Source organism: Mobula birostris, chromosome 24 (assembly GCF_030028105.1).
Source record: "Mobula birostris isolate sMobBir1 chromosome 24, sMobBir1.hap1, whole genome shotgun sequence".
Classification (NCBI taxonomy): Eukaryota; Metazoa; Chordata; class Chondrichthyes; order Myliobatiformes; family Myliobatidae; genus Mobula; species Mobula birostris.
Genome location: NC_092393.1, coordinates 63,943,617 through 63,965,494, shown reverse-complemented (window position 1 = coordinate 63,965,494; position 21,878 = coordinate 63,943,617). Strand labels below are relative to the sequence as shown.

The window sequence follows — 21,878 nt, the reverse complement described above, 5'->3', positions numbered from 1 at the left end:
GACAACTTGCTCCTGGGGCTGGTGAGATCAGCCATCTGTAGGTCCTGGAAATGGGTGGTGGGAGGATCTGCCCGGGTAGACTGCCTGGCAATGTTTAGGAGGAATGTTCGTGCCCGGGTAAATTTTGAGAAGGAACACACTCTGTCCACGGCGACTGTAGAGGCGTTTCGGGGCTGTTGGGCTCCACAGGGGGTTATTGCCATCACTGACAGAGATGGAAACATTTTAGTTTAATGTGTATTGTCTATTTGTAGTGAAGTAATTGTGTTAGTCTCTGGTTTGTATACATAGCACTGAATTTGTAATAAAGATATTCTGTATAAAAAAAAGGGGGATGGACGGGAGTGAGGGGTGGTGGACGGTAAATGAGGGGTGGTGGACGGGAGTGAGGGGGGTGGACAGGGAGCGAGGGGTGGTGGACGGGAGCGAGGTGGGATGGACGGGAGCGAGGCGGGGTGGACGGGAGCAAGGGGTGGTGGACGGTAAATGAGGGGTGGTGGACGGGGAGCGAGGGGTGGTGGACGGGAGAGAGGTGGGGTGGACGGGAGCGAGGGGTGGTGGACGGGAGTGAGGGGGGTGGACAGGGAGCGAGGGGTGGTGGACAGGAGCGAGGTGGAGTGGACGGGAGTGAGGGGGACGGATGGGAACAAGGGGGGACGGACAGGGAGCGAGGGGGACAGACAGGGAGCGAGGGGGGACGGACAGGGAGTGAGGGGGACGGACAGGGAGTGAGGGGGACGGACAAGGAGAGAGGGGTGATGGACGGGAGCGAGGGGGGTGGACGGGAGCGAGGGGTGGTGGACGGTAAATGAGGGGTGGTGGACGGGAGCGAGGGGGGTGGACAAGGAGCAAGGGGGGATGGATGGGAGCGAGGGGGGATGGACGGGAGCGAGGGGGAATGGATGGGAGCGAGTGGGGATGGACGGGAGTGAGGGGGAATGGATGGGAGCGAGTGGGGATGGACGGGAGCGAGGGGTGGTGGACGGGAGCGAGGGAGGATGGACGGGAGCGAGGGAGGATGGACGGGAGCGAGGGGGAATGGATGGGAGCGAGGGGGGATGGACGGGAGCGAGGGGGAATGGATGGGAGCGAGGGGGAATGGATGGGAGCGAGGGAGGATGGACGGGAGCGAGGGGGAATGGATGGGAGCGAGGGGGGATGGACGGGAGCGAGGGGGAATGGATGGGAGCGAGGGGGGATGGACGGGAGCGAGGGGGTATGGATGGGAGCGAGGGGGGATGGACGAGAGCGAGGGGTGGTGGACGGTAACTGAGGGGTGGTGGACGGAAGTGAGGGGGGATGGACGGAAGTGAGGGGGGATGGATGGGAGCGAGGGGGGATGGATGGGAGCGAGGGGGAATGGATGGGAGCGAGTGGGGATGGACGGGAGTGAGGGGGAATGGATGGGAGCGAGGGGGGATGGACGGGAGCGAGGGGGAATGGATGGGAGCGAGTGGGGATGGACGGGAGCGAGGGGTGGTGGACGGGAGCGAGGGAGGATGGACGGGAGCGAGGGGGAATGGATGGGAGCGAGGGGGGATGGACGGTAAGTGACTGGGGACGGACGGGAGCGAGGGGGGTGGACAAGGAGCAAGGGGGGATGGATGGGAGCGAGGGAGGATGGACGGGAGCGAGGGGGGATGGACGGGAGCGAGGGGTGGTGGACGGTAATTGAGGGGTGGTGGACGGAAGTGAGGGGGGATGGACGGGAGCGAGGGGGGATGGACGGGAGCGAGGGGGAATGGATGGGAGCGAGTGGGGATGGACGGGAGTGAGGGGGAATGGATGGGAGCGAGGGGGAATGGATGGGAGCGAGGGAGGATGGACGGGAGCGAGGGGGAATGGATGGGAGCGAGGGGGATGGACGGGAGCGAGGGGGAATGGATGGGAGCGAGGGGGATGGACGGGAGCGAGGGGGAATGGATGGGAGCGAGGGGGGATGGACGGTAACTGAGGGGGGATGGACGGTAAGTGACTGGGGACGGACGGGAGCGAGGGGGGTGGACAAGGAGTAAGGGGGGATGGACGGGAGCGAGGGAGGATGGACGGGAGTGAGGGGTGGTGGACGGGAGCGAGGGGTAGTGGATGGGAGCGAGGGGGGATGGACGGGAGTGAGGGGGGATGGACGGGAGCGAGGGGGAATGGATGGGAGCGAGGGGGAATGGATGGGAGCGAGTGGGGATGGACGGGAGCGAGGGGGGATGGACGAGAATATGGGTGGTGGACGGTAAATGAGGGGTGGTGGACGGGAGTGAGGGGGGATGGACGGGAGCGAGGGGGGATGGACGGGAGCGAGGGGTGGTGGACGGGAGTGAGGGGGGATGGACGAGAGCGAGGGGGGATGGACGGTAAATGAGGGGTGGTGGACGGGAGTGAGGGGGGATGGACGGGTGCGAGGGGGGATGGACGGGAGCGAGGGGTGGTGGACGGTAACTGAGGGGGGATGGACGGAAGTGAGGGGGGATGGATGGGAGCGAGGGGTGGTGGACGGGAGCGAGGGGGGATGGACGGGAGCGAGGGGGGATGGACGAGAATATGGGTGGTGGACGGTAAATGAGGGGTGGTGGACGGGAGTGAGTTGTGATGGACGGGAGCGAGGGGGGATGGACGGGAGCGAGGGGTGGTGGACGGTAAATGAGGGGTGGTGGACGGGAGCGAGGGGGAATGGATGGGAGCGAGGGGGGATGGACGGGAGCGAGGGGTGGTGGACGGTAACTGAGGGGTGGTGGACGGAAGTGAGGGGGGATGGACGGGAGTGAGGGGTGGTGGACGGGAGTGAGGGGGGATGGACGGGAGCGAGGGGGAATGGATGGGAGCGAGGGGGAATGGATGGGAGCGAGTGGGGATGGACGGGAGCGAGGGGGGATGGACGAGAATATGGGTGGTGGACGGTAAATGAGGGGTGGTGGACGGGAGTGAGGGGGGATGGACGGGAGCGAGGGGGGATGGACGGGAGCGAGGGGTGGTGGACGGGAGTGAGGGGGGATGGACGGGTGCGAGGGGGGATGGACGGGAGCGAGGGGTGGTGGACGGTAACTGAGGGGGGATGGACGGAAGTGAGGGGGGATGGATGGGAGCGAGGGGTGGTGGACGGGAGCGAGGGGGGATGGACGGGAGCGAGGGGGGATGGACGAGAATATGGGTGGTGGACGGTAAATGAGGGGTGGTGGACGGGAGTGAGTTGTGATGGACGGGAGCGAGGGGGGATGGACGGGAGCGAGGGGTGGTGGACGGTAAATGAGGGGTGGTGGACGGGAGCGAGGGGGAATGGATGGGAGCGAGGGGGGATGGACGGGAGCGAGGGGTGGTGGACGGTAACTGAGGGGTGGTGGACGGAAGTGAGGGGGGATGGACGGGAGTGAGGGGTGGTGGACGGGAGCGAGGGGGGATGGACGAGAATATGGGTGGTGGACGGTAAATGAGGGGTGGTGGACGGGAGTGAGGGGGCATGGACGGGAGCGAGGGGTGGTGGACGGTAAATGAGGGGTGGTGGACGGGAGTGAGGGGGGATGGACGGGAGTGAGGGGTGGTGGACGGGAGCGAGGGGGGATGGACGAGAATATGGGTGGTGGACGGTAAATGAGGGGTGGTGGACGGGAGTGAGGGGGGATGGACGGGAGTGAGGGGTGGTGGATGGGAGTGAGGGGGGATGGACGAGAGCGAGGGGGGATGGATGGGAGCGAGGGGGGATGGACGAGAATATGGGTGGTGGACGGTAAATGAGGGGTGGTGGACGGGAGTGAGGGGGGATGGACGGGAGCGAGGGGTGGTGGACGGTAACTGAGGGGTGGTGGACGGAAGTGAGGGGGGATGGACGGGAGCGAGGGGTGGTGGACGGGAGCGAGGGGGGATGGACGAGAATATGGGTGGTGGACGGTAAATGAGGGGTGGTGGACGGGAGTGGGGGGGATGGACGGGAGCGAGGGGTGGTGGACGGGAGCGAGGGGGGATGGACGAGAATATGGGTGGTGGACGGGAGTGAGGGGGGATGGACGGGAGTGAGGGGGGATGGACGGGAGTGAGGGGTGGTGGACGGGAGCGAGGGGGATGGACGAGAATATGGGTGGTGGACGGGAGTGAGGGGGGATGGACGGGAGCGAGGGGTGGTGGACGGTAAATGAGGGGTGGTGGACGGGAGTGAGGGGGGATGGACGGGAGCGAGGGGGGATGGACGGGAGCGAGGGGTGGTGGACGGTAAATGAGGGGTGGTGGACGGGAGTGAGGGGGGATGGACGGGAGTGAGGGGTGGTGGACAGAAGCGAGGGGTGGTGGACGGTGAGCGAGAGGGGACGGACGGTGAGCCAGGGGGGATGGACGGTAAGTAAGGGGCGGTCAACAGGAGTGGTTGATGTGACGTCATGATTTTCCAGCACCTCTCTATACAACTCCTTGAGGCAGGCTGGCTGGTGCCCGTGATCTGGCAGCTTTGTCTAACCATTGTCCACTGTAGTGCACGCTCCATCTACCAGTTTGCTGATGACATCACTCACCATGCTCGCCTTGAGATGGAGTGAGGAAGGAGAGAGAACGAGCTTAGTGCCCTGGTGTCACGATAATCATCTTTCTCTCAGTCAGCAAACAAAAGAGCTATTCATTGACTGCAGGCGGAGGGGAGGGTAGCGGGCAGTACACACGTTCCTGTTTTAAGACTGTGGAATGTTTCCCTCTAATGATTACCTGGACTCTTGTTCTCAGAATGTATCTCTTTATGACCTTGAATTTTATTGTCTGCCTGCATTGCACTTTCTCTGTTATCGTAACAGTTCATTCTGTTATTGTTTTACCTCTTCACTGTGTAATAATCCAATCTGTATGAAGAGCTTACAAGACAAACTTTTCTCCGTATCTCAGTACATGTGACAATAATAAACCAGTTCCAATTCCAGGGATCCACTAATTCCACTCAGCAGGAACATCTTTCCTCTGATCAGGATACCCAAACTGCCCACAGTATTTTCGGTCTGGTCTCACCAAGGTCTTGTACAACCACAGCAGGACATTGCTTCCCTTGCATGACTGGTCTCGCAATGGCCAGAGAGCTGAAGGTGTGTTTGGTGGGTGGGGGGACTGAGATCCTCTTTGCTGCTTTCAGTCAGGGGTCTCTGCCCCTGTTTCTAGATCAATTGCCCAGGCGGTGGCGATGTCTGGCCAGTGAAATAACAGCAAGACTCACCTCCTCCTCTTCATCCTCCTCCACCTCATCCTCTCCCTCCTCTTCCTCCTCCTCGTTGTCATCCCTGTCCTCTTCCTCCGTTGAAGGCAGGGTGAGACGGTCCTCGGGATCGCACTCTGCCAGACTGTTGGCTCCGTTGGCCAGGTAGGAGCCTGACATGGAGGAGATTGTGTCAGTGCTGAGCTGCGAGGAGGCCATTGACATCACGCTCTGTGCCAGGCTGCTGCCGGGGTCTGTCGTGGGGGGAGACCAGGACAGGGAGAGTGTGAGAATTCCAGAGACAGAGAAAGAACCACAGCAAGGTGGTCAAAATGAGAGAGAGAGAGAGAGAGATAGAGAGATAGAGATAGATATCACACACTTGGAGAAAGTGAGGCAGGGTTGGGATGGAGAGCAGGTAAGGATGGAAATATCCTAGAGAGAGATCGAGGTCCTGCCACATGCCAGGTGCATGTGGTGGTGTGTAAGTGGCAAGGGTGTGATAAGCAGATTATCTGATCAGTGTTAGCACGTGGTTGATGGTCAGGTAGATCCAGTTTCCACACTGTGACTAACGTGCAGAATGGGAAGGACTGTTGTGATCTGACAGTACCATACCTGTGGTCCAGAGCCAGCAGAACGTATAACACTACAATCTGTATGGAGAAGCACTGGGAGAGCTCACACAGCAAACAGTTGGGCATGAGGGAATCATGGCGAACAGAGCACAGTGTGGGTTGAAGGGGTGAACAGAGGCAGTCTGCGTGCTTGCCTTTGTAGGTCAGAGCAGAGAGTGAAAGGGCTGGGACATCAGGTGGCAACTTTACAAACACTGGTTGGACTGTGTGCAGTCCTGGCCTCTGCACTATAGAATAGATGTGGTTGCCCTGGAGAGATGCACCAGGATGTTGCCTCGATTGGAGGACTTCAGTAAGGGGAAGAGGTTGGATCAAATGGGCTTGTTAAGAAGGAAAAGATGGAATACAACGGTAAGCTAGCCAATAATGTTAAAGATCATACTAAAGCTTTCTTTATATACATGAAGTGTAAAAGAAAGTTGAGAGTAGATATCAGTCCACTGGAAAATGATGCTGGAGAGGAAGTAATGGGGGACAGGGAAATGGAGGACGAACTGAATAAATATTTTGCATCAGTCTTCACTGTGGAAGACACTAGCAGTATGCAGGAAGTTTGAGAGAGTCAGGATCAGACGTGTGTGAAGTTACCATTACTAGGGAGAAGGTACTTGGGAAACTGAAAGGTCTGAAGGTAGATAAATCAACTGGACCAGATGGTTTCCACCCCAGGCTTCTGAAAAAGGTGGCTGAAGAGATTGTGGGGGCATTAGAGATGATCTTTCAAGAATCAATTGATTCTGGCATGGTTCTGGAGGAATGGAAAATTGCAAACATTATCCCATTCTTCTAGAAGGGAGAGAGGCAGAAGAAAGGAAAGTATATGCCAGTTAATCTGGCCTCAGTAGATGGGAAGGTGTTAGAGTCGATTGTTAAGGATGTGGTTTTGAGGTACTTGAAGACACATGTTAAAGTAGGCCATAGTCAGCATGGTTTCCTCAAGGGAAAATTTTGCTTAACAAATCTGTTCAAATTCTTTGAAGAAATAACAAGCAGGAAAGACAAAGGAGAATTAGTGAATGTTGTATACTGGATTTTCTGAAGGACTTTGACAAGGTGCCACAAATGAAGCTGCTTAACAAGTTAAAAGCCCGTGGTATTACAGGAAAGATATGAGTAGAAATAAAGCAGTAGCTGATTGGCAGGAGGCAAAGAGTGGGAATAAAGGGATCCTTTTCTGTCTGGCTGCCGGTGACTAGTGGTGTTCCACAGGGGTCGGTGTGGAACTGATTCTTTATGTTTTATGTCAATGACTTGGATGATGGAATTGATGGCTTTGTGGGCAAGTTTACTGAAGATACTAAGCTGGAGGGGCAGGTAGTTTTGAGGAAACAAAGAGGCTGCAGAAGGACTTAGACAGATTCGGAGAATGGGTAAAGAAGTGGCAGATGGAATACAGTGTCGGGAATTATATGGTCATGCACTTTGGTAGAAGGAATAAAAGGGTAGGTTATTTTCTACATGGAAAGAAAATTCAAAAATCTAAAGTGAAAAGGGACTTTGGAGTCCTTGTGCAGGATTCCCTAAAGGTTAATTTGCAGGTTGAGTCAGTGGTGGGGAAGGCAAATTAAATGTTAGGATTAATTTCGAGCGGACTAGAATTTAAAAGCAAGGATGTAATGTTGAAGCTCTATAAAGCACTAGTGAGGCATCACATGGAGTATTTTGGCAGTTTTGCGTCCCTTATCTGAGAAAGAATGTGCTGCTATTGGAGAGGCTTCAAAGGAAGTTCTGACTGGGGAGTTAGTGGGAAGTGGTTGCCAAAGGACATGAAGATTGGGACGACAGAGGTTGGAATATGGAGGTGTGGATGGCAGATGCAGAGCAAGGAGGGGATGTAGACAGTGGTAGCCTGTGTTGTTCATCCATGTGTTGAACTGGAGGGGAGGTGCTGATACTGAGGCAGCATTGGGTGCCTCGGCACCTGGACTGGGGTGCTGAGGGGGGTGAGAACAGGAGGGCAATTGAAGAATTGGTTTAACTCATTAGCACATTCATGGCTGCATTCTGAGGCTCTGTAGCTAGGCCAATTGAAGCCACTGATGTTCTTCATGTGTCTCCACACCTCCCGCGTGCTACTCTGCCCAAACCTGCTCTCCAGTTCTCTCCTCTCTAGCCACCACTTTCCCCTTTATCAGCAGCTCCCTCTGCCCATGTTTCAATTCCTCCCTGTCTCCTGATCTAAAGGGTCTCTTTTTGTGGTTGAGAAGAGCCTTTCGATCACTGGTGACCCATGGCCTGTTGTTAGGGGAGCTACTCACTGGCGTTCAGAAGAATCAGGGGTGATCTCATTGAAAGCTATCAAATGCTGAAAAGTTTTGATATAGTGGATGTGGAGAGGGTGTGGAGTGGAGTCTAAGACCAGAGGGCAGCCTCAGAATACAGGGGTGTCTATAAGACCAGGGCAGCCTCAGAATACAGGGGTGTCTATAAGACCAGGGCAGCCTCAGAATATGGGGGTGTCTATAAGACCAGGGCAGCCTCAGAATACAGGGGTGTCTATAAGACCAGGGCAGCCTCAGAATACAGGGGTGTCTATAAGACACAGGAGCAGAACGACACCATTCAGCCCAGCGAGTCTGCTCCGCCATTCCATCATGGATGATCCCGGATCCCACTCAACCCCAGCCAGCTGCCTTCTCACCATATCCTTTGATGTCCTGACCGATCAGGAAACCATCAATTTCCACCTTAAACGTACCCATGGATGTTCTTGGCCTCCAGCGCACTCTGTGGCAGAGTATTCCATAGATTCACTACTCCCTGGCTGGAAAAAATTCCACCTCAGCTCTGTTCTAAAAGGTCGCTTCTCAATTATGAAGCTGTGCCCTCTAGTTCTGGATACCCCCACCATAGGAAACATCCTCTCCACATCCATCTTATCTAGTCCTTTCAACATATCTTCTCTTCCACCTATGATCTTCGTATCATCCGCAAACTCTGCCGCAAACTCTGCCACAAACTCATTAATTCCACTATCTAAATCACCAACAAACAATGTGAAAAGTAGTGGTCCCAATACTGACCCCTGGGGAACACTGGTAACTAACCAGAAAAGGCCCCTTTGATTCCCACTTTCTGCCTCCTACCTGTCAGCCATTCCTCTATCCATGCCAGTTTCTTTCCTGTTATTATCACCGCTATGTATATTCTGCTGCAGGCCGATACTGACCTGGCTCTCAAGGAACTGTACGAGACCATCAACACCCTGGAGACTGCACACCCAGAGGTTGCCTTCATTGTCGCCGGTGACTTTAATAGAGAGTCACTGTCTAAAGTCTCTCCAAAGTTTTGTCAACACATCCAGGTGAGCACACGGGGAGAAAGCATACTCAACCACTTCTACTCGCTCTTCCGCAATGCTTACAAAGCACTCCTCCGCCCGCCGTTTGGAAAGTCGGACCACTCCTCCATCCTGCTGCTGCCGAGGTACAGGCAGAGGCTGAAACAAGAGGCGGCCACGGTTAAAACCGTCCACTGTTGGTCCAAGCAATCGGTCTCCATGCTACAAGACGGCTTTGATGACGTCAACTGGAACGTCTTTCATGATGAGGATGTTTTCAAGTTCATGGAAGGGGTCATGAGTTCCATCTGGAAGTGCATCGAGGATGTTGTCCTCCAGAAATCGGTCAGGGTCTCTCCAAACCAGAAACCCCAGATCAACTTCCAAGCGAGCAGCACTTACCGCGTGACACAGAGCTTACATTGCTGGTAACCAACAGGACCTCAAGGAAAGCAGCTGTGATCTGCGCTAAGGCAGCGAAACAACAATGCAGGGACAAGATCCAGACACAACTCCCCACCAGCAATACACACAGCTTATGGCAAGGTCTGCATACCATCGCAGACTTCAAAGCTAAGCACAATGGTGCTGCCAACATCACTGCCTCTTTCCCAGATGAGCTAGATCTTTTTTACACTCAGTTTGGTATCGCCTACACTGAGCCTCTAATCAGATCTCTGGCAGGTGGTAAGAGTGGGCTCCCTCACCTCTGCCCCTCTGTCCCTCAACACAGGTGCCCCTCAGGACTGTGTACTAAGTCCCCTCCTTTACTCTCTGTATACCCACGACTGTGTTGTCACCCACAGCTCCAATATGCTAATTAAATTTGCTGACGATACTACACTGATTGGCCTAATCTCAAATAATAACAAGACAGCCTACAGAGGTGAAATCATCACTCTGACACAGTGGTGTCAAGAAAACAACCTCTCCCTCAATGTCACAAAAACAAAGGAGTTAATTGTGGAGTACAGGAGAAATAGAGACAGGCTAGCCCCTATTAACATCAATGGATTTGGGGTTGAGAGGGTGAATAGCTTTAAATTCTTCAGCATACATATCACCGAGGATCTCACATGGTCTGTACATACCAGCATACCAGCGCTTCTTTCACCTCAGACGGTTGAGCAAGTTTGGCATGAGTCCCCAAATCCTAACAACTTTCTACAGGGGCTCAATTGAGAGCATCCTGACTGGCTGCATCACTGCCTGGTATGGGAACTGTACCTCCCTCAATCGCAGGAATCTGCAGAGAGTGGTGCGGACAGCCCAGCGCATCTGTAGATGTGAACTTCCCACTGTTCAGACATTTACAAAGACAGGTGTGTAAAAAGGGTCCAAAGGATCATTGGGGACACGAGTCATCCCAACCACAAACTTTTCCAGCTGCTGCCGTCTCAGAAACAGTACCACAGCATGAAAGCCAGGACCAACAGGCTCCAGGACAGCTCCTTCCGCCAGGCCATCAGACTGATTAATTCATGCAGATACAATTGTATTTCTATGTTATATTGACTGTCCTGTTGTACATACGATTTATTATAAATTAGTATAAATTGCACATTGCACATTTAGACGGAGACATAACATTAAGATTTTTACTCCTCATGTATATGAAGGATTAAGTAATAAAGTCAGTCCAATTCAATGCTCTTAAAGCATAGATGTGAGGGAATTTCTTTAGCAAGAGAGTGGTGAATCTGTGGAATTCATTGCCACAGGCGGCTGTGGAGGCCAAGACATTGGGTATAATTTAGGTAGAGATTGATCGATTCTTGATTGGTCGGGGCATGAAGGGATATAGGGAGAAGGCAGAAGATTAAGGCTGAGAGAAAAAACTGGATCAGACAAGATGGAATGGTGCAGCAGACTCGATGGGCCAAATGGCCTAATTCTGCTCCTTTATCTTATGGTCATGGATATGTCAGACAGAGTCTGAGAGGAGACTAACAGAGGATCATAGCACTGTGAACAGCATAGATAAGGTAGACTGGGGCTTATTCCCAGGGTTGGATATCATAAACAAGCATGCATTGGTTTTAGGTGCAAAAAAGACAATTTAACAGGGACCTGAGGGATGAACTACCGCCTATCAGTGGTGGTAACACAAGTACAACCTGTCATGGTGACATAACTACAGCCTATCAGTATGGTGATATGCCTACAGCCTGTCACTACAGTAATACAACTACAGCCCATCAGTATGGTCACACAACTACAGCCAGTCAGTGGTGGTGACACAACTACAGCCCATCAGAGGCAATGAAACAACTTTAGCCTGTTAGTACAGTAACACAACTTACAACCTCTCAGTGGCATTGAAACAACTACAGCTTGTCAGTACAGTGACACAACTACAGCCCGTCAGTACCTGACACAACTACGGAGTATCAGTACCATGACACAAGTACAGACCATCTGTACCATAACACAACTACAGAGTATCAGTACTGTGACACCACTACAGCCTGTCAATATGATGACACGACTACAGTCAGTGGCAGTGATGCAACTACAGCCCATTTGTGATGTGACACAACTAGGGCCTGTCATTTGCAGTGACACAACTACAGCCCATCAGTATGGTCACACGACCACAGCCCATCAGTATGGTAACATAACAGCCCATCAGTGGCAGTGACACAACTACAGTCCATTTTTACAATCTCACAACTACAGTCACTGGTAGTGATGTAACTACAGCCATCCAGTGCAGCAAAGCAACTACAGCTTGTCAGTGGCAGTGACACAACTACACCCTACCCGTACATTGACACAACTACAGCCCATTAGAATGGTCACACAACTACAGCCCGCCAGTACAGTGCCACGACAGTCCATCACTGGTGGACTGGTGTACTCAACTACAGAGTATCAATATACTCATACATCTACAGTCTGCCAATGGCCGTGACACAACTACAACCTATCAGTGGGGTGACAGAATTACTGCTGGTCAGGATGGTGACACAACTACAGCCCATCAGTGGCGATAAAACAATGACAACCCAACAGCACAGAGACACAACTACAAGCCATCAGTGCAGTGACATAACTGCAGCCCGTAAAGAGCATCTCACACATGGTCAGATGCAGTGACACAACTACTGCTGCCCAGTACAGTGACGCAACTACAGATCGTCAGCGTCAGTGACATAAATACAGCTGTCCAGTCTGTTGACACAACTACAGCCCGTCAGTGGCAGTGACACAACTATAGCATGTCATTGGTAGTGACACAAATACAGCCTGTCAGTAAGGTGACAGAACTGAAGCCTGTCAGTATGGTGGCACTAATGCAGCCCGTCAGTATAGTAACACTAATGCAGCCTGTCAGTATGGTGGCACTAATGCAGCCCGTCAGTATAGTAACACTAATGCAGCCCGTCAGTGTAGTAACACTAATGCAGCCTGTCAGTATGGTGGCACTAATGCAGCCCGTCAGTGTAGTAACACTAATGCAGCCGGTCAGTGTGGTAACACTAATGCAGCTGTCAGTGTAGTAACACTAATGTAGCCCATCAGTGTGGTAACACTAATGCAGCTGTCAGTGTAGTAACACTAATGCAGCTGTCAGTGTAGTAACACTAATGCAGCCCATCAGTGTAGTAACACTAATGCAGCCTGTCAGTGTGGTAACACTAATGCAGCCCGTCAGTGTGGTAACACTAATGCAGCCTGTCAGTATGGTGGCACTAATGCAGCCCGTCAGTGTAGTAACACTAATGCAGCTGGTCAGTGTGGTAACACTAATGCAGCTGTCAGTGTAGTAACACTAATGCAGCCCGTCAGTGTGGTAACACTAATGCAGCTCGTCAGTGTGGTAACACTAATGCAGCCCGTCAGTATAGTAACACTAATGCAGCCCGTCAGTGTAGTAACACTAATGCAGCCCGTCAGTGTGGTAACACTAATGCAGCTCGTCAGTGTGGTAACACTAATGCAGCCCGTCAGTGTGGTAACACTAATGCAGCTCGTCAGTGTGGTAACACTAATGCAGCCCGTCAGTATAGTAACACTAATGCAGCCTGTCAGTGTAGTAACACTAATGCAGCCCGTCAGTGTGGTAACACTAATGCAGCCCGTCAGTGTGGTAATGCTAACGCAGCCCGTCAGTGTGGTAATGCTAACGCAGCCCGTCAGTGTAGTAACACTAATACAGCCCGTCGAGACAGTCACACAACTGGAGCCATCAGTATTGTGTTTACCCCTCTCTGTCTTGAGACAGAGATGGGGAGAGAAGGATGGTGTGTATGTTCGTGTGTGTGTACAGGATGTGAGGGCAGTGTGTGAGCATGGGTATGGGATGGTGGATATGTGCTGGGGTTGGGGATTTTGTGTGTCCATGCGGGGTCACAGTGCAGATGGTGCAGGTTTCATGTGTCCAGGTGTGGGTCGGTGGAATGTGTATGCAACAGTGCAGGAGCAGGTTACCATACACAACTGGGAAATGTGCGGTGCAGCTGAACAGAGAGCCATCCCGTGGCCAGGGTGACTCTTACCTTCAGGAGAGCTGATGCTGGAGCAGAGGTTGGTGGTTGTGCGCGAGGAAGCATCCATCACTTCTGAAGATGACAGGGTCAAGTTCTCACTCTCAGGGGTCACTCCGGAATCCTGGAATGGGAGGTCAAAGGTCACCCCAGTGTCCACAGCGATCACAGTCCAATCCCCTTGCTTCTCTGGGGTCAGATGTTGCAGGTGATCCTGGGTTCAGAGATTACAGTCACAGAATCATAGAAAAGTACAGCACAGAAACAGGCCCTTCAGCCCATTTAGTCTGTACTGAACCATTTAAACTGCCTATTCCAACAACCTGCACTGGGCCTTATCCAAACCTCGTAAACATGGAAACCAAGCTCGCATGCACCACTTGCACTGGCAGCTTGTTCTGCACTCTCAACACCCATGCATCACTGAGTCGTGGCTGAAAGAAGGTCATAGTTAGGAGTTTAACATCAAAGAGTATACTTTGTATAGAAAGGACAGGCAGGAAGGCATAGACGGTGGTGTGGCTCTGTTGGTAAGATATGGAATTACATCTTTAGAAAGAGGTGATATAGGGTCAGAGAATGTTGAATCTTTGTGGACAGAGTTAAGAAACTGCAGGGCAAAAAAAAAACTATTATGGGAATCATATATAGGCCTCCAAATAGTAGCTAAGATGTCGGGTTGAGATTGCAAAGGGAGCTGGAAAAGGCACGTAATAAGGGTAATAACACAATTGTAATGGGGAACTTCAGTATTCAAGGGGATTGGGAAAATCAGGTTGGTGTCGAATCGCAAGAGGGAGTATTTGTTGAATGCCTACGAGATGCTTTTTAGAGAGCTTGTGCTTGAGCCTACTCAGGGAGAGGCTGTCTTAGATTGGATGTTGTATAAATATCCACATCTTATTAAATACTGGTGGGGGTGATGGCAGAACAGAGGTGGCTGAAGTTTCTGGGAATAGTTCTCAAATGGCAGGACCAGACAACCATGGGAAACAAGGGAAGTTAAGGACCGCATAAAAGCCAAAGAAAGGCCCATATAAGGTAGCAAAAGTGAGTGGGAAGTTGGATAATTGGGAAGTTTTTAAAATCCAACAAAAGGCAACTAAAAAAACTATAAGGAGGGAAAAGATGAAATATGAGAGCAAACTAGCTGATAATGTAAACCAGGATACTAAAAGCTTTTTCAGTTATATAAAGAATAAAAGGGAGGTGAGAGTTGATATTGGACCACTGGAAAATGATGCTGGTGAGGTAACAATGCGGGACAAAGAAATAGCAGATGAACTTAATACTTTGCTTCAGTCTTTACTCTGGAAAACACTAGCAATGTGCCAGAGCTCCATGAATGTCAGGGAGCAGGAGTGAGTGCTATTGCTATTAGAAAGGAAAAAGTGACCTGGACCAGATGGATGACATCCCAGAGACTTGAAAGAGGTTGCTGAAGAGATAATGGATGCATTGGTCATGATCTTTCAATAATCACTTGATTCTGGCATGGTCCTGGAGGACTGGAAAATTGCAAATGTCACTCCACTCTTTAAGGAGGGAAGAAGACAAAAGAGAGGAAATTATAGGCCAGTTAGCCTAACCTCAGTGGTTGGGAAAGCGTTAGGGCCCATTATTAAGGATGAGGTCACTGGGTACTTGGAGACTAATGGCAAAGTAAGTCAAAGTCAGCATGGTTTCAATAAAGGGAAATCTGGTCTGCCAAATCTGCTAGAATTCTTTGAGGAAGTAACAAGCAGGGTGGACAAAGGAGAGGCAGTGGATGTCATTTACTTAGATTTTCAGAAGGTATTTGATAAGGTGCTACACATGAGGCTGCTTAAGTAGATAAAATCCAATGGTGTTACAGGAAAGATACTGGCATGGACAGAGGAATGGCTGACAGGCAGGAGGCAGCAAGAGGGAATAAAGGGGGCCTTTTCTGGTTGGCTGCCAGTGACTAGTGGTGTTCCTCAGGGGTCAGTATTGGGACCGATACTTTCACATTGTTTGTCAATGATTTAGATAATGGAACTGATGGCTTTGAGGCAAAGTTTATGGATGATATGAAGATAGGTGGAGGGGAAGGTAGTGCTGAGGAAGCAATGCAATTGCTGCAGGTCTTAGTCACATTGGAAGAATGGGCAAAAAAGTGGCAGATGAAATTCAGTGTTGGGAAATATATGATAATACATTTTGGTAAAAGGAACAATAGTGCGGGCTATTATCTAAATGGGGAAAAAATTCAAACATCAGAGATGCAGAGGGACTTAGGAGTCTTCATGCAAGATCCCAGGAGGTTAATTTACAGGTTGAGTCTGTGGTAAAGGCGGCAAGTGAAAAGTTGGCACTTATTTCAAGGGGAACAGAATATAAAAGTAAGGAGATATCAGTGAAAACTACTGAATGTTGAAAGGATTAGTTAGGATGGACGTGGAGAGGATGTTTCCTCTGTTGGTGGTATCCAGAACTAGAGCCTCAAAATTAAGGGGCGACCTTCTACAGCAGAAGTAAGGAGGATTTTCTTTTTAGCCAGAGAGTGGTGAATCTGTGGAATGATCTGCCACAGACTGTGGTGGAGGCCAGGTCTGTGGGTATATTTAAAGCAGAAGTTGAGAGATTCCTGATCGGTCAGGGAATCAAGGGATATGGTGAGAGGGCAGGTGTATGGGGCTGAATGGGATCTGGGATCAGCCATGGTGAAATGGCGGAGCAGACTCGATGGGCTGAATGGCGTAGTTCTGCTCTTGTGGACTCTCTGAGTGAAGAGGTTTCCCCTTATGTTCCTCTTAAACCTTTCACCTTTCACCTTAACCCTGACCTCCGGTTGTATCGCACTCAACCTCACTGGAAAAAGCCTGCTTGCGCTTACCCTATCTACACCCCTCATGATTCTGTACACCTCTATCAAATCTCCTCTCAATCTTCTACATTACAAGGAATAAAGTTCTAACCTATTCAATCTTTCCTTATAACTCAGGTCCTCCAGACCTGGCAACATCCTTATAAATATTCTCTGTACTCTTTCAATCTTATTTACATCTTTCCTGTAAGTATGTGACCAAAGCTGCATACAATATTCCAAATTAGGCCTCAACAATGGTCTTACAAAACTTCAACATAACATCCCATCTCCTCTACCCAATCCCTTGATTTAGAAAGGCCAATGTGCTACAAGCTTTTTTTTTTTACGATCCTACCTACCTGTGACACCACCTTCAATGAATTATGGACCTGCATTCCCAGATTCCTTTCTTCTACCACATTCCATTTACTGTGTAAAGCCTACCCTGAATGGTCCCAGGTGAAGTGTAACATCTCATAGTTGTCTGCATTAAATTCTATCTGACATTTTTCAGTCCAGATCCCACTGCAAGCCACGATAGTCTTCCTCACTGTCCACCACACCCCCAATCTTGGTGTCATCTGCAAATCTGCTGATCCAGTTAACCACATTATCATCCAGATCCTTGACACAGATGACAAACAACAACAGGTCCAGCTTTGATCTTTGTGGTGCTCCACTAGTCACGGGGCTCCAATGAGAGAGGCAACCCTCTGCTACCACTCTCTGGCTTCTCCCACAAAGTCAACATCTAATCCAGTTTACTACCTCATCTTGAATGCTGAGTGTCTGAACCTTCTTGACCAGCGTCCCAGGTGGGACCTTGTCAAATGCCTTACTAAATTCCATGCAGATAACATCCACTGCCTTGTCTTCATCCACTTTCTCATAAAGCTCTGTAAGATTGGTTAGACATGACCGACCACGCACAAAGCCATGCTGACTATCTTTAATCTGCCCATGTCTATCCAAATACTCATACATATGGTCCCTCAGAATACCTTCCAATAACTTTCCCTGATGGTACAGTGCCTATAAAAAGTATTCACCCCCACCCCGGTAAGCTTTCATGTTTTATTGTTTTACAGCATTGAATCACAGTGGATTTAATTTGGCTTTTTTGACACTGTTCAACAGAAAAAGACTCTTTGGTGTTGAGGAATAATTCCCAGGGTGGGAGGTTGAAGGTGACCCCAGGGTTGGAGTGGGGAGATTTCTGTGAGATATCCGGGGATTTACCTCAACTCCCTGAGGGAGTTGTCTCTCTGGTGATGTCGGCACCTCCCTGTCACTTCCCAACCTCTCTTCATCTTCCTCCGGCACCGGGCAATTCTGGGACAGCGACCTTGGGAAAACAATGAGGGTAATTCTGTGAGTGTGCCAATAGAAAAGGAGGGAGGGGACAGTGGAAGGGAAAGAGAGAGGGGTGAAGAGGGTGAGAGGGGGAAGAATGGAGTTAAGGGGAGGAGGGGAGAGGGAGGGGAAGTGGAGGGGGACAAGAAGTGGGAGAGGGAGGAGGGAAGGGACAGGGACAGGAAGGAAGAGGGAGACAGGAGCTAGAGGAAGGAAGGGACACGGAGGGGAAGGAGGAAAAGGAGAGGAACTGGAGAGGGAGGGTGAAAGGGAGAGGAAGAGGGAGGGGTGGGGAAGAAGAGGGAGAGGTGGGGAGGAAGAGGGAGAGGTGGGGAAGAAGAGGGAGGGGTGGGGAAGAAGAGGGAGGGGTGGGGAGAGGAGAGTGGGGGGGAGAAGGGGAGAGGAGATGAGGAGATGGAGAGGAGGTGGAAAGGAGAGAATTGGAGAGGAGTGGGATGAAGAGGGAGGGGGATGGGGAGAGGAGTTGAGGAGGAGAGGGACAGGGATTGGGAGAGATGTGAAATGGTCACTTACATGAACTCACTCTTCTTCAGATGAAGTGCATCTTTGCTCTCAGTTCCATGGTCCAGTGAAGACAAGGTGTGCACAGGAAGAGCCCTTTGAGCATGGCCCAGGGGGGGCTTTGGACAGGGAGGGTGGCCATTCCTCACCAGGCGCAAGGGTGGTGCCGAGGCAGGGGTAAGGGGACCATTCAGTGCTTCCAGCAGGGACACCACCTCGTATCCATGGGGAATTGGGTCTGATGACTGAGAAAGGAAAGAGGTTTTACACCATTGCCTGGGAGAAGCCTTTGCTCCGCGCTGTCAGTGATGGTGGGTGGTCAGGAACCCCTGCTCCTCTGGTCCTTGAGCCATCAGGAAAGGTGGTAGGTGGCGGCTTTTGGGACCAGTGGCCACCTGTGCTTCATCTAATGGAGCGTGACCATCTTACCGTTACGGATGCTATCTCCAAGCCTGATGAGGTACAGGTCAGAGTGCATAAGGTCAAGGAGAGGACCAGGGAAGCTGCAGAGATAGTGCTTTGGGCAATGTGTGCAGTCAGAAAGTGTGGGGGGGGGGGGGTCATGGGAACCAGTGTCGGATCTAAACCACTGACAGTCTCCAACAGACCGGGAACAAGGGCCAAGAGCCCTATGGCCAAACTTATAGTTGACGTAAAGCTCTGGGAGTTCTCACCACATTACATTGGGCCTCCATCATAAAGAGTGACAGGGCACAGATGGTGACACACACTACAGCTATTTGAGATACTGATAAGATCACATAAGGAGATCTGTGAATGCACACTAGGAATTCCAGGGAACCATACTGGGAATATTAATGGGACCACATGGGGAGATCTGCGGGACTGCACAGGGAGATGTGCGAGCCTGTGCAAGGGTTACTGGTGGAACACACAGGGAGATCTGCAGGTCTGTACCAGGTGCTCCATGGGACCATATTGGGAGTGCTGGTGGACCACATGGGGAGATCTGTGGTCCTGTGCTAGGAACACTGGTGGAGCACATAGGGAGACAAGACCATAAGATAAAGGAGCTGAATTAGGCCATTTGGCCCATTGAGTCTGCTCCACCATTTCATCATGGCTAATTCATTTCCCTCTCAGCCCCAGTTTCATGCCTTTACCCAAATCCCTTCATACCCTGACTAGACAAGAGTCTATCAACCTCTGCCTTAAATATACCCTCTGAATTGGTCTCCACAGCCGCTTGTGCCAACAAATTCCACAGATTTACAACTCTCTTCCTCGTCTCTGTTCTAAAAGAACATCTATCTACTCTGAGGCTGTGTCCTCTGGTTTTAGGCTCCACCAACATAGGAAACATCCTCTCCATATCCACTCTATCGAGGCCTTTCAACATTCGATGGTTTCAGTGATACTCTCCCTCATTCTTCTGAATTCCACTGAATTAAGGTCTGAGCCATCAAATACTCATCGCATCACTGAGCCTTTCAAACCCAGAATGGTTTTCATGAGCCTCCTTTGAAGCCTCTCCAATGTCAGCATATCCTTTCTTAAATAAGGGGCCCAAAACGCTTCACAACGTTCCAAGTGAACCCTCAGCAGTGCCTTAAAAGCCTCAACATTACATCCTTGCTTTTATATTCTAGTCCTCTCAAAATGAATGCTAACATCGCATTAACTTTTAGAGAATCCTGCATGAGGACTCCCAAATCCCTTTACACCTCAGATTTTTTAATTTTCTCTGTTTATAAAATAGTCTGTGCTTCTAATTATTCTACTGAAGTGTTTGATCACACACTTTCTGAGACTGTATTCCATCTGCCACTTCTTTACCATTCTCCTCATCTGTCAAATCCTGCAGCCTCTTTGCTCTCTCAAAACTACCTGCCCCTCCACCTAATGTATCTTCGTATCATCTGCAAACTTGGCCACAAAGCCATCATTTCCATCTTCCAAAACATTGACATACAACGTAAAAAGAAGTTGTCTCAACACAGACCCCTGTAGATCACAAGTCACTGGCAGCCAATCAGAAAAGGCTCCCTTTATTCCCATTCCTTGTCTCCTGCTAATCAGTCACTGCTTTATCCATGCTAGAATCTTTCCTGTAATACCATGAATTCTTACTTGTTAAGCAGCCTCTTATGTGGCACCTTGTCAAAGGCCTTCTGAAAATCCAAGTACACAAAATCCAGTTGTCTATCCTGCTTGTTATTTCTTCAAAGAATTCCAACAGATTTGTCAGGCAAGATTTTCTCTTGAGGAAACCATGCTGACTACGGCCTATTTTAAAATGTGCCTCCAAATACCCTGAAACCACATCCTTAACAATTGACTTCAACATCTTCCCAACCACTGAAGTCAGACTAATTGGCCTATAATTTCCTTTCTTCAGCCTCTCTCTCTTCTTAAAGAGTGGAGTAACATTTGTAATTTTCCAGTCTTCCAGAACCATTCCAGAATCTAGTGATTAGAACATAGAACAGAACGTAGAACATAGAAATCTACAGCACATTACAGGCCCTTCGGCCCACAATGTTGTGCCAACCATGTAGCTACTCTAGAAACTGACTAGAATTTCCCTAGTGCATAGCCCTCTATTTTTCTAAGCTGCATGTACCGATCTAAGAGGCTCTTAAAAGACCCTATAGCATCTGCTTCCACCACCACCAGCAGTGCACTCCATGCACCCACCACTCTCTGCGTGAAAAACTTACCCCTGACATACCCTTGGTACCTATTTCCAAGCACCTTAAAACTATTCCCCCTCATGTTAGCCAGTTCAGCCCTGGGAAAAAGCCTTTGGCTGTCCACACGATCAATGCCTCTCATCATCTTATATACCTCTCATCCTCTGTGGCTCCAAGGAGAAAAGGCCAAGTTTACTCAACCTATTCTCATAAGGAACACCTTCCAATCCAGGCAACATCCTTATAAATCTCCTCTGCACTCTGTCTATAGTATCCACATCCTCCCTGTAGTGAGGTGACAGTACTCCAAGTGGGGTCTGACCAAGGTCCTGTACAGCTGTAACATTACCTCTCGGCTCTTGAACTCAGTCCCACGGTTGGTGAATGCCAACACACCATACACCTTCTTAACAACATGTCAACCTACGCAGCAGCTTACAGAGTCCTATGGAAATGGACCCCAAGATCTCTCAGATCCTCCACAATGCCAAGAGTCTTACCATTAATATTATATTCTGCCTTCAAATTTGACCTACCAAAATGAGCCACTTCACACTTATCCTTCTGCCACTGTATGCCCAGTTCTGCATCCTATCGACGTCCCGTTGTAACCTCTGACAACCCTCCAGACTATCCACAACACCCCCAAGCTTTGTGTCATCAGCAAACTTACTAACCCATCCTTCTACTTCCTCATCCAGGTCATTTATAAAAATCACAGAGGAGGGGTCCCAGAGCAGATCCCTGAGGCGCACCACTGGTCAACGACCACCATGCAGAATACAAACCATCTACAACCACCCTTTGCCTTCTGTGGACAAGCCAGTTCTGGATCCACAAAGCAATGTCCCCTTGGATCCCATGCCTCACTACTTTCTGAAGGAACCTTGCATGGGGGACCTTATCAAATTCCTTACTGAAATCCATATACACTACATCCACTGCTCTACCTTCATCAA

At 50.5% G+C, this 21,878-nt stretch overlaps 1 protein-coding gene across 3 annotated transcripts in view; it reads right to left on the bottom strand.

The window, feature by feature from the left end:
- The window catches only part of rnf157 (ring finger protein 157), an 80,899-nt gene that overhangs the window by 14,436 nt on the left and 44,585 nt on the right, over positions 1 to 21,878 (bottom strand). For 2 of the 3 annotated variants that reach the window (XM_072242233.1, XM_072242234.1), the window contains 4 exons: positions 18,278 to 18,510; positions 17,630 to 17,735; positions 13,573 to 13,774; positions 5,174 to 5,406 (listed from right to left, as the gene is read on the bottom strand). In XM_072242233.1, coding sequence (XP_072098334.1) covers positions 5,174 to 5,406; positions 13,573 to 13,774; positions 17,630 to 17,735; positions 18,278 to 18,510 — 774 coding nt within the window. The remainder of the gene's footprint in view (positions 1 to 5,173; positions 5,407 to 13,572; positions 13,775 to 17,629; positions 17,736 to 18,277; positions 18,511 to 21,878) is intronic. The other variant, XM_072242235.1, reaches the window with a different exon arrangement.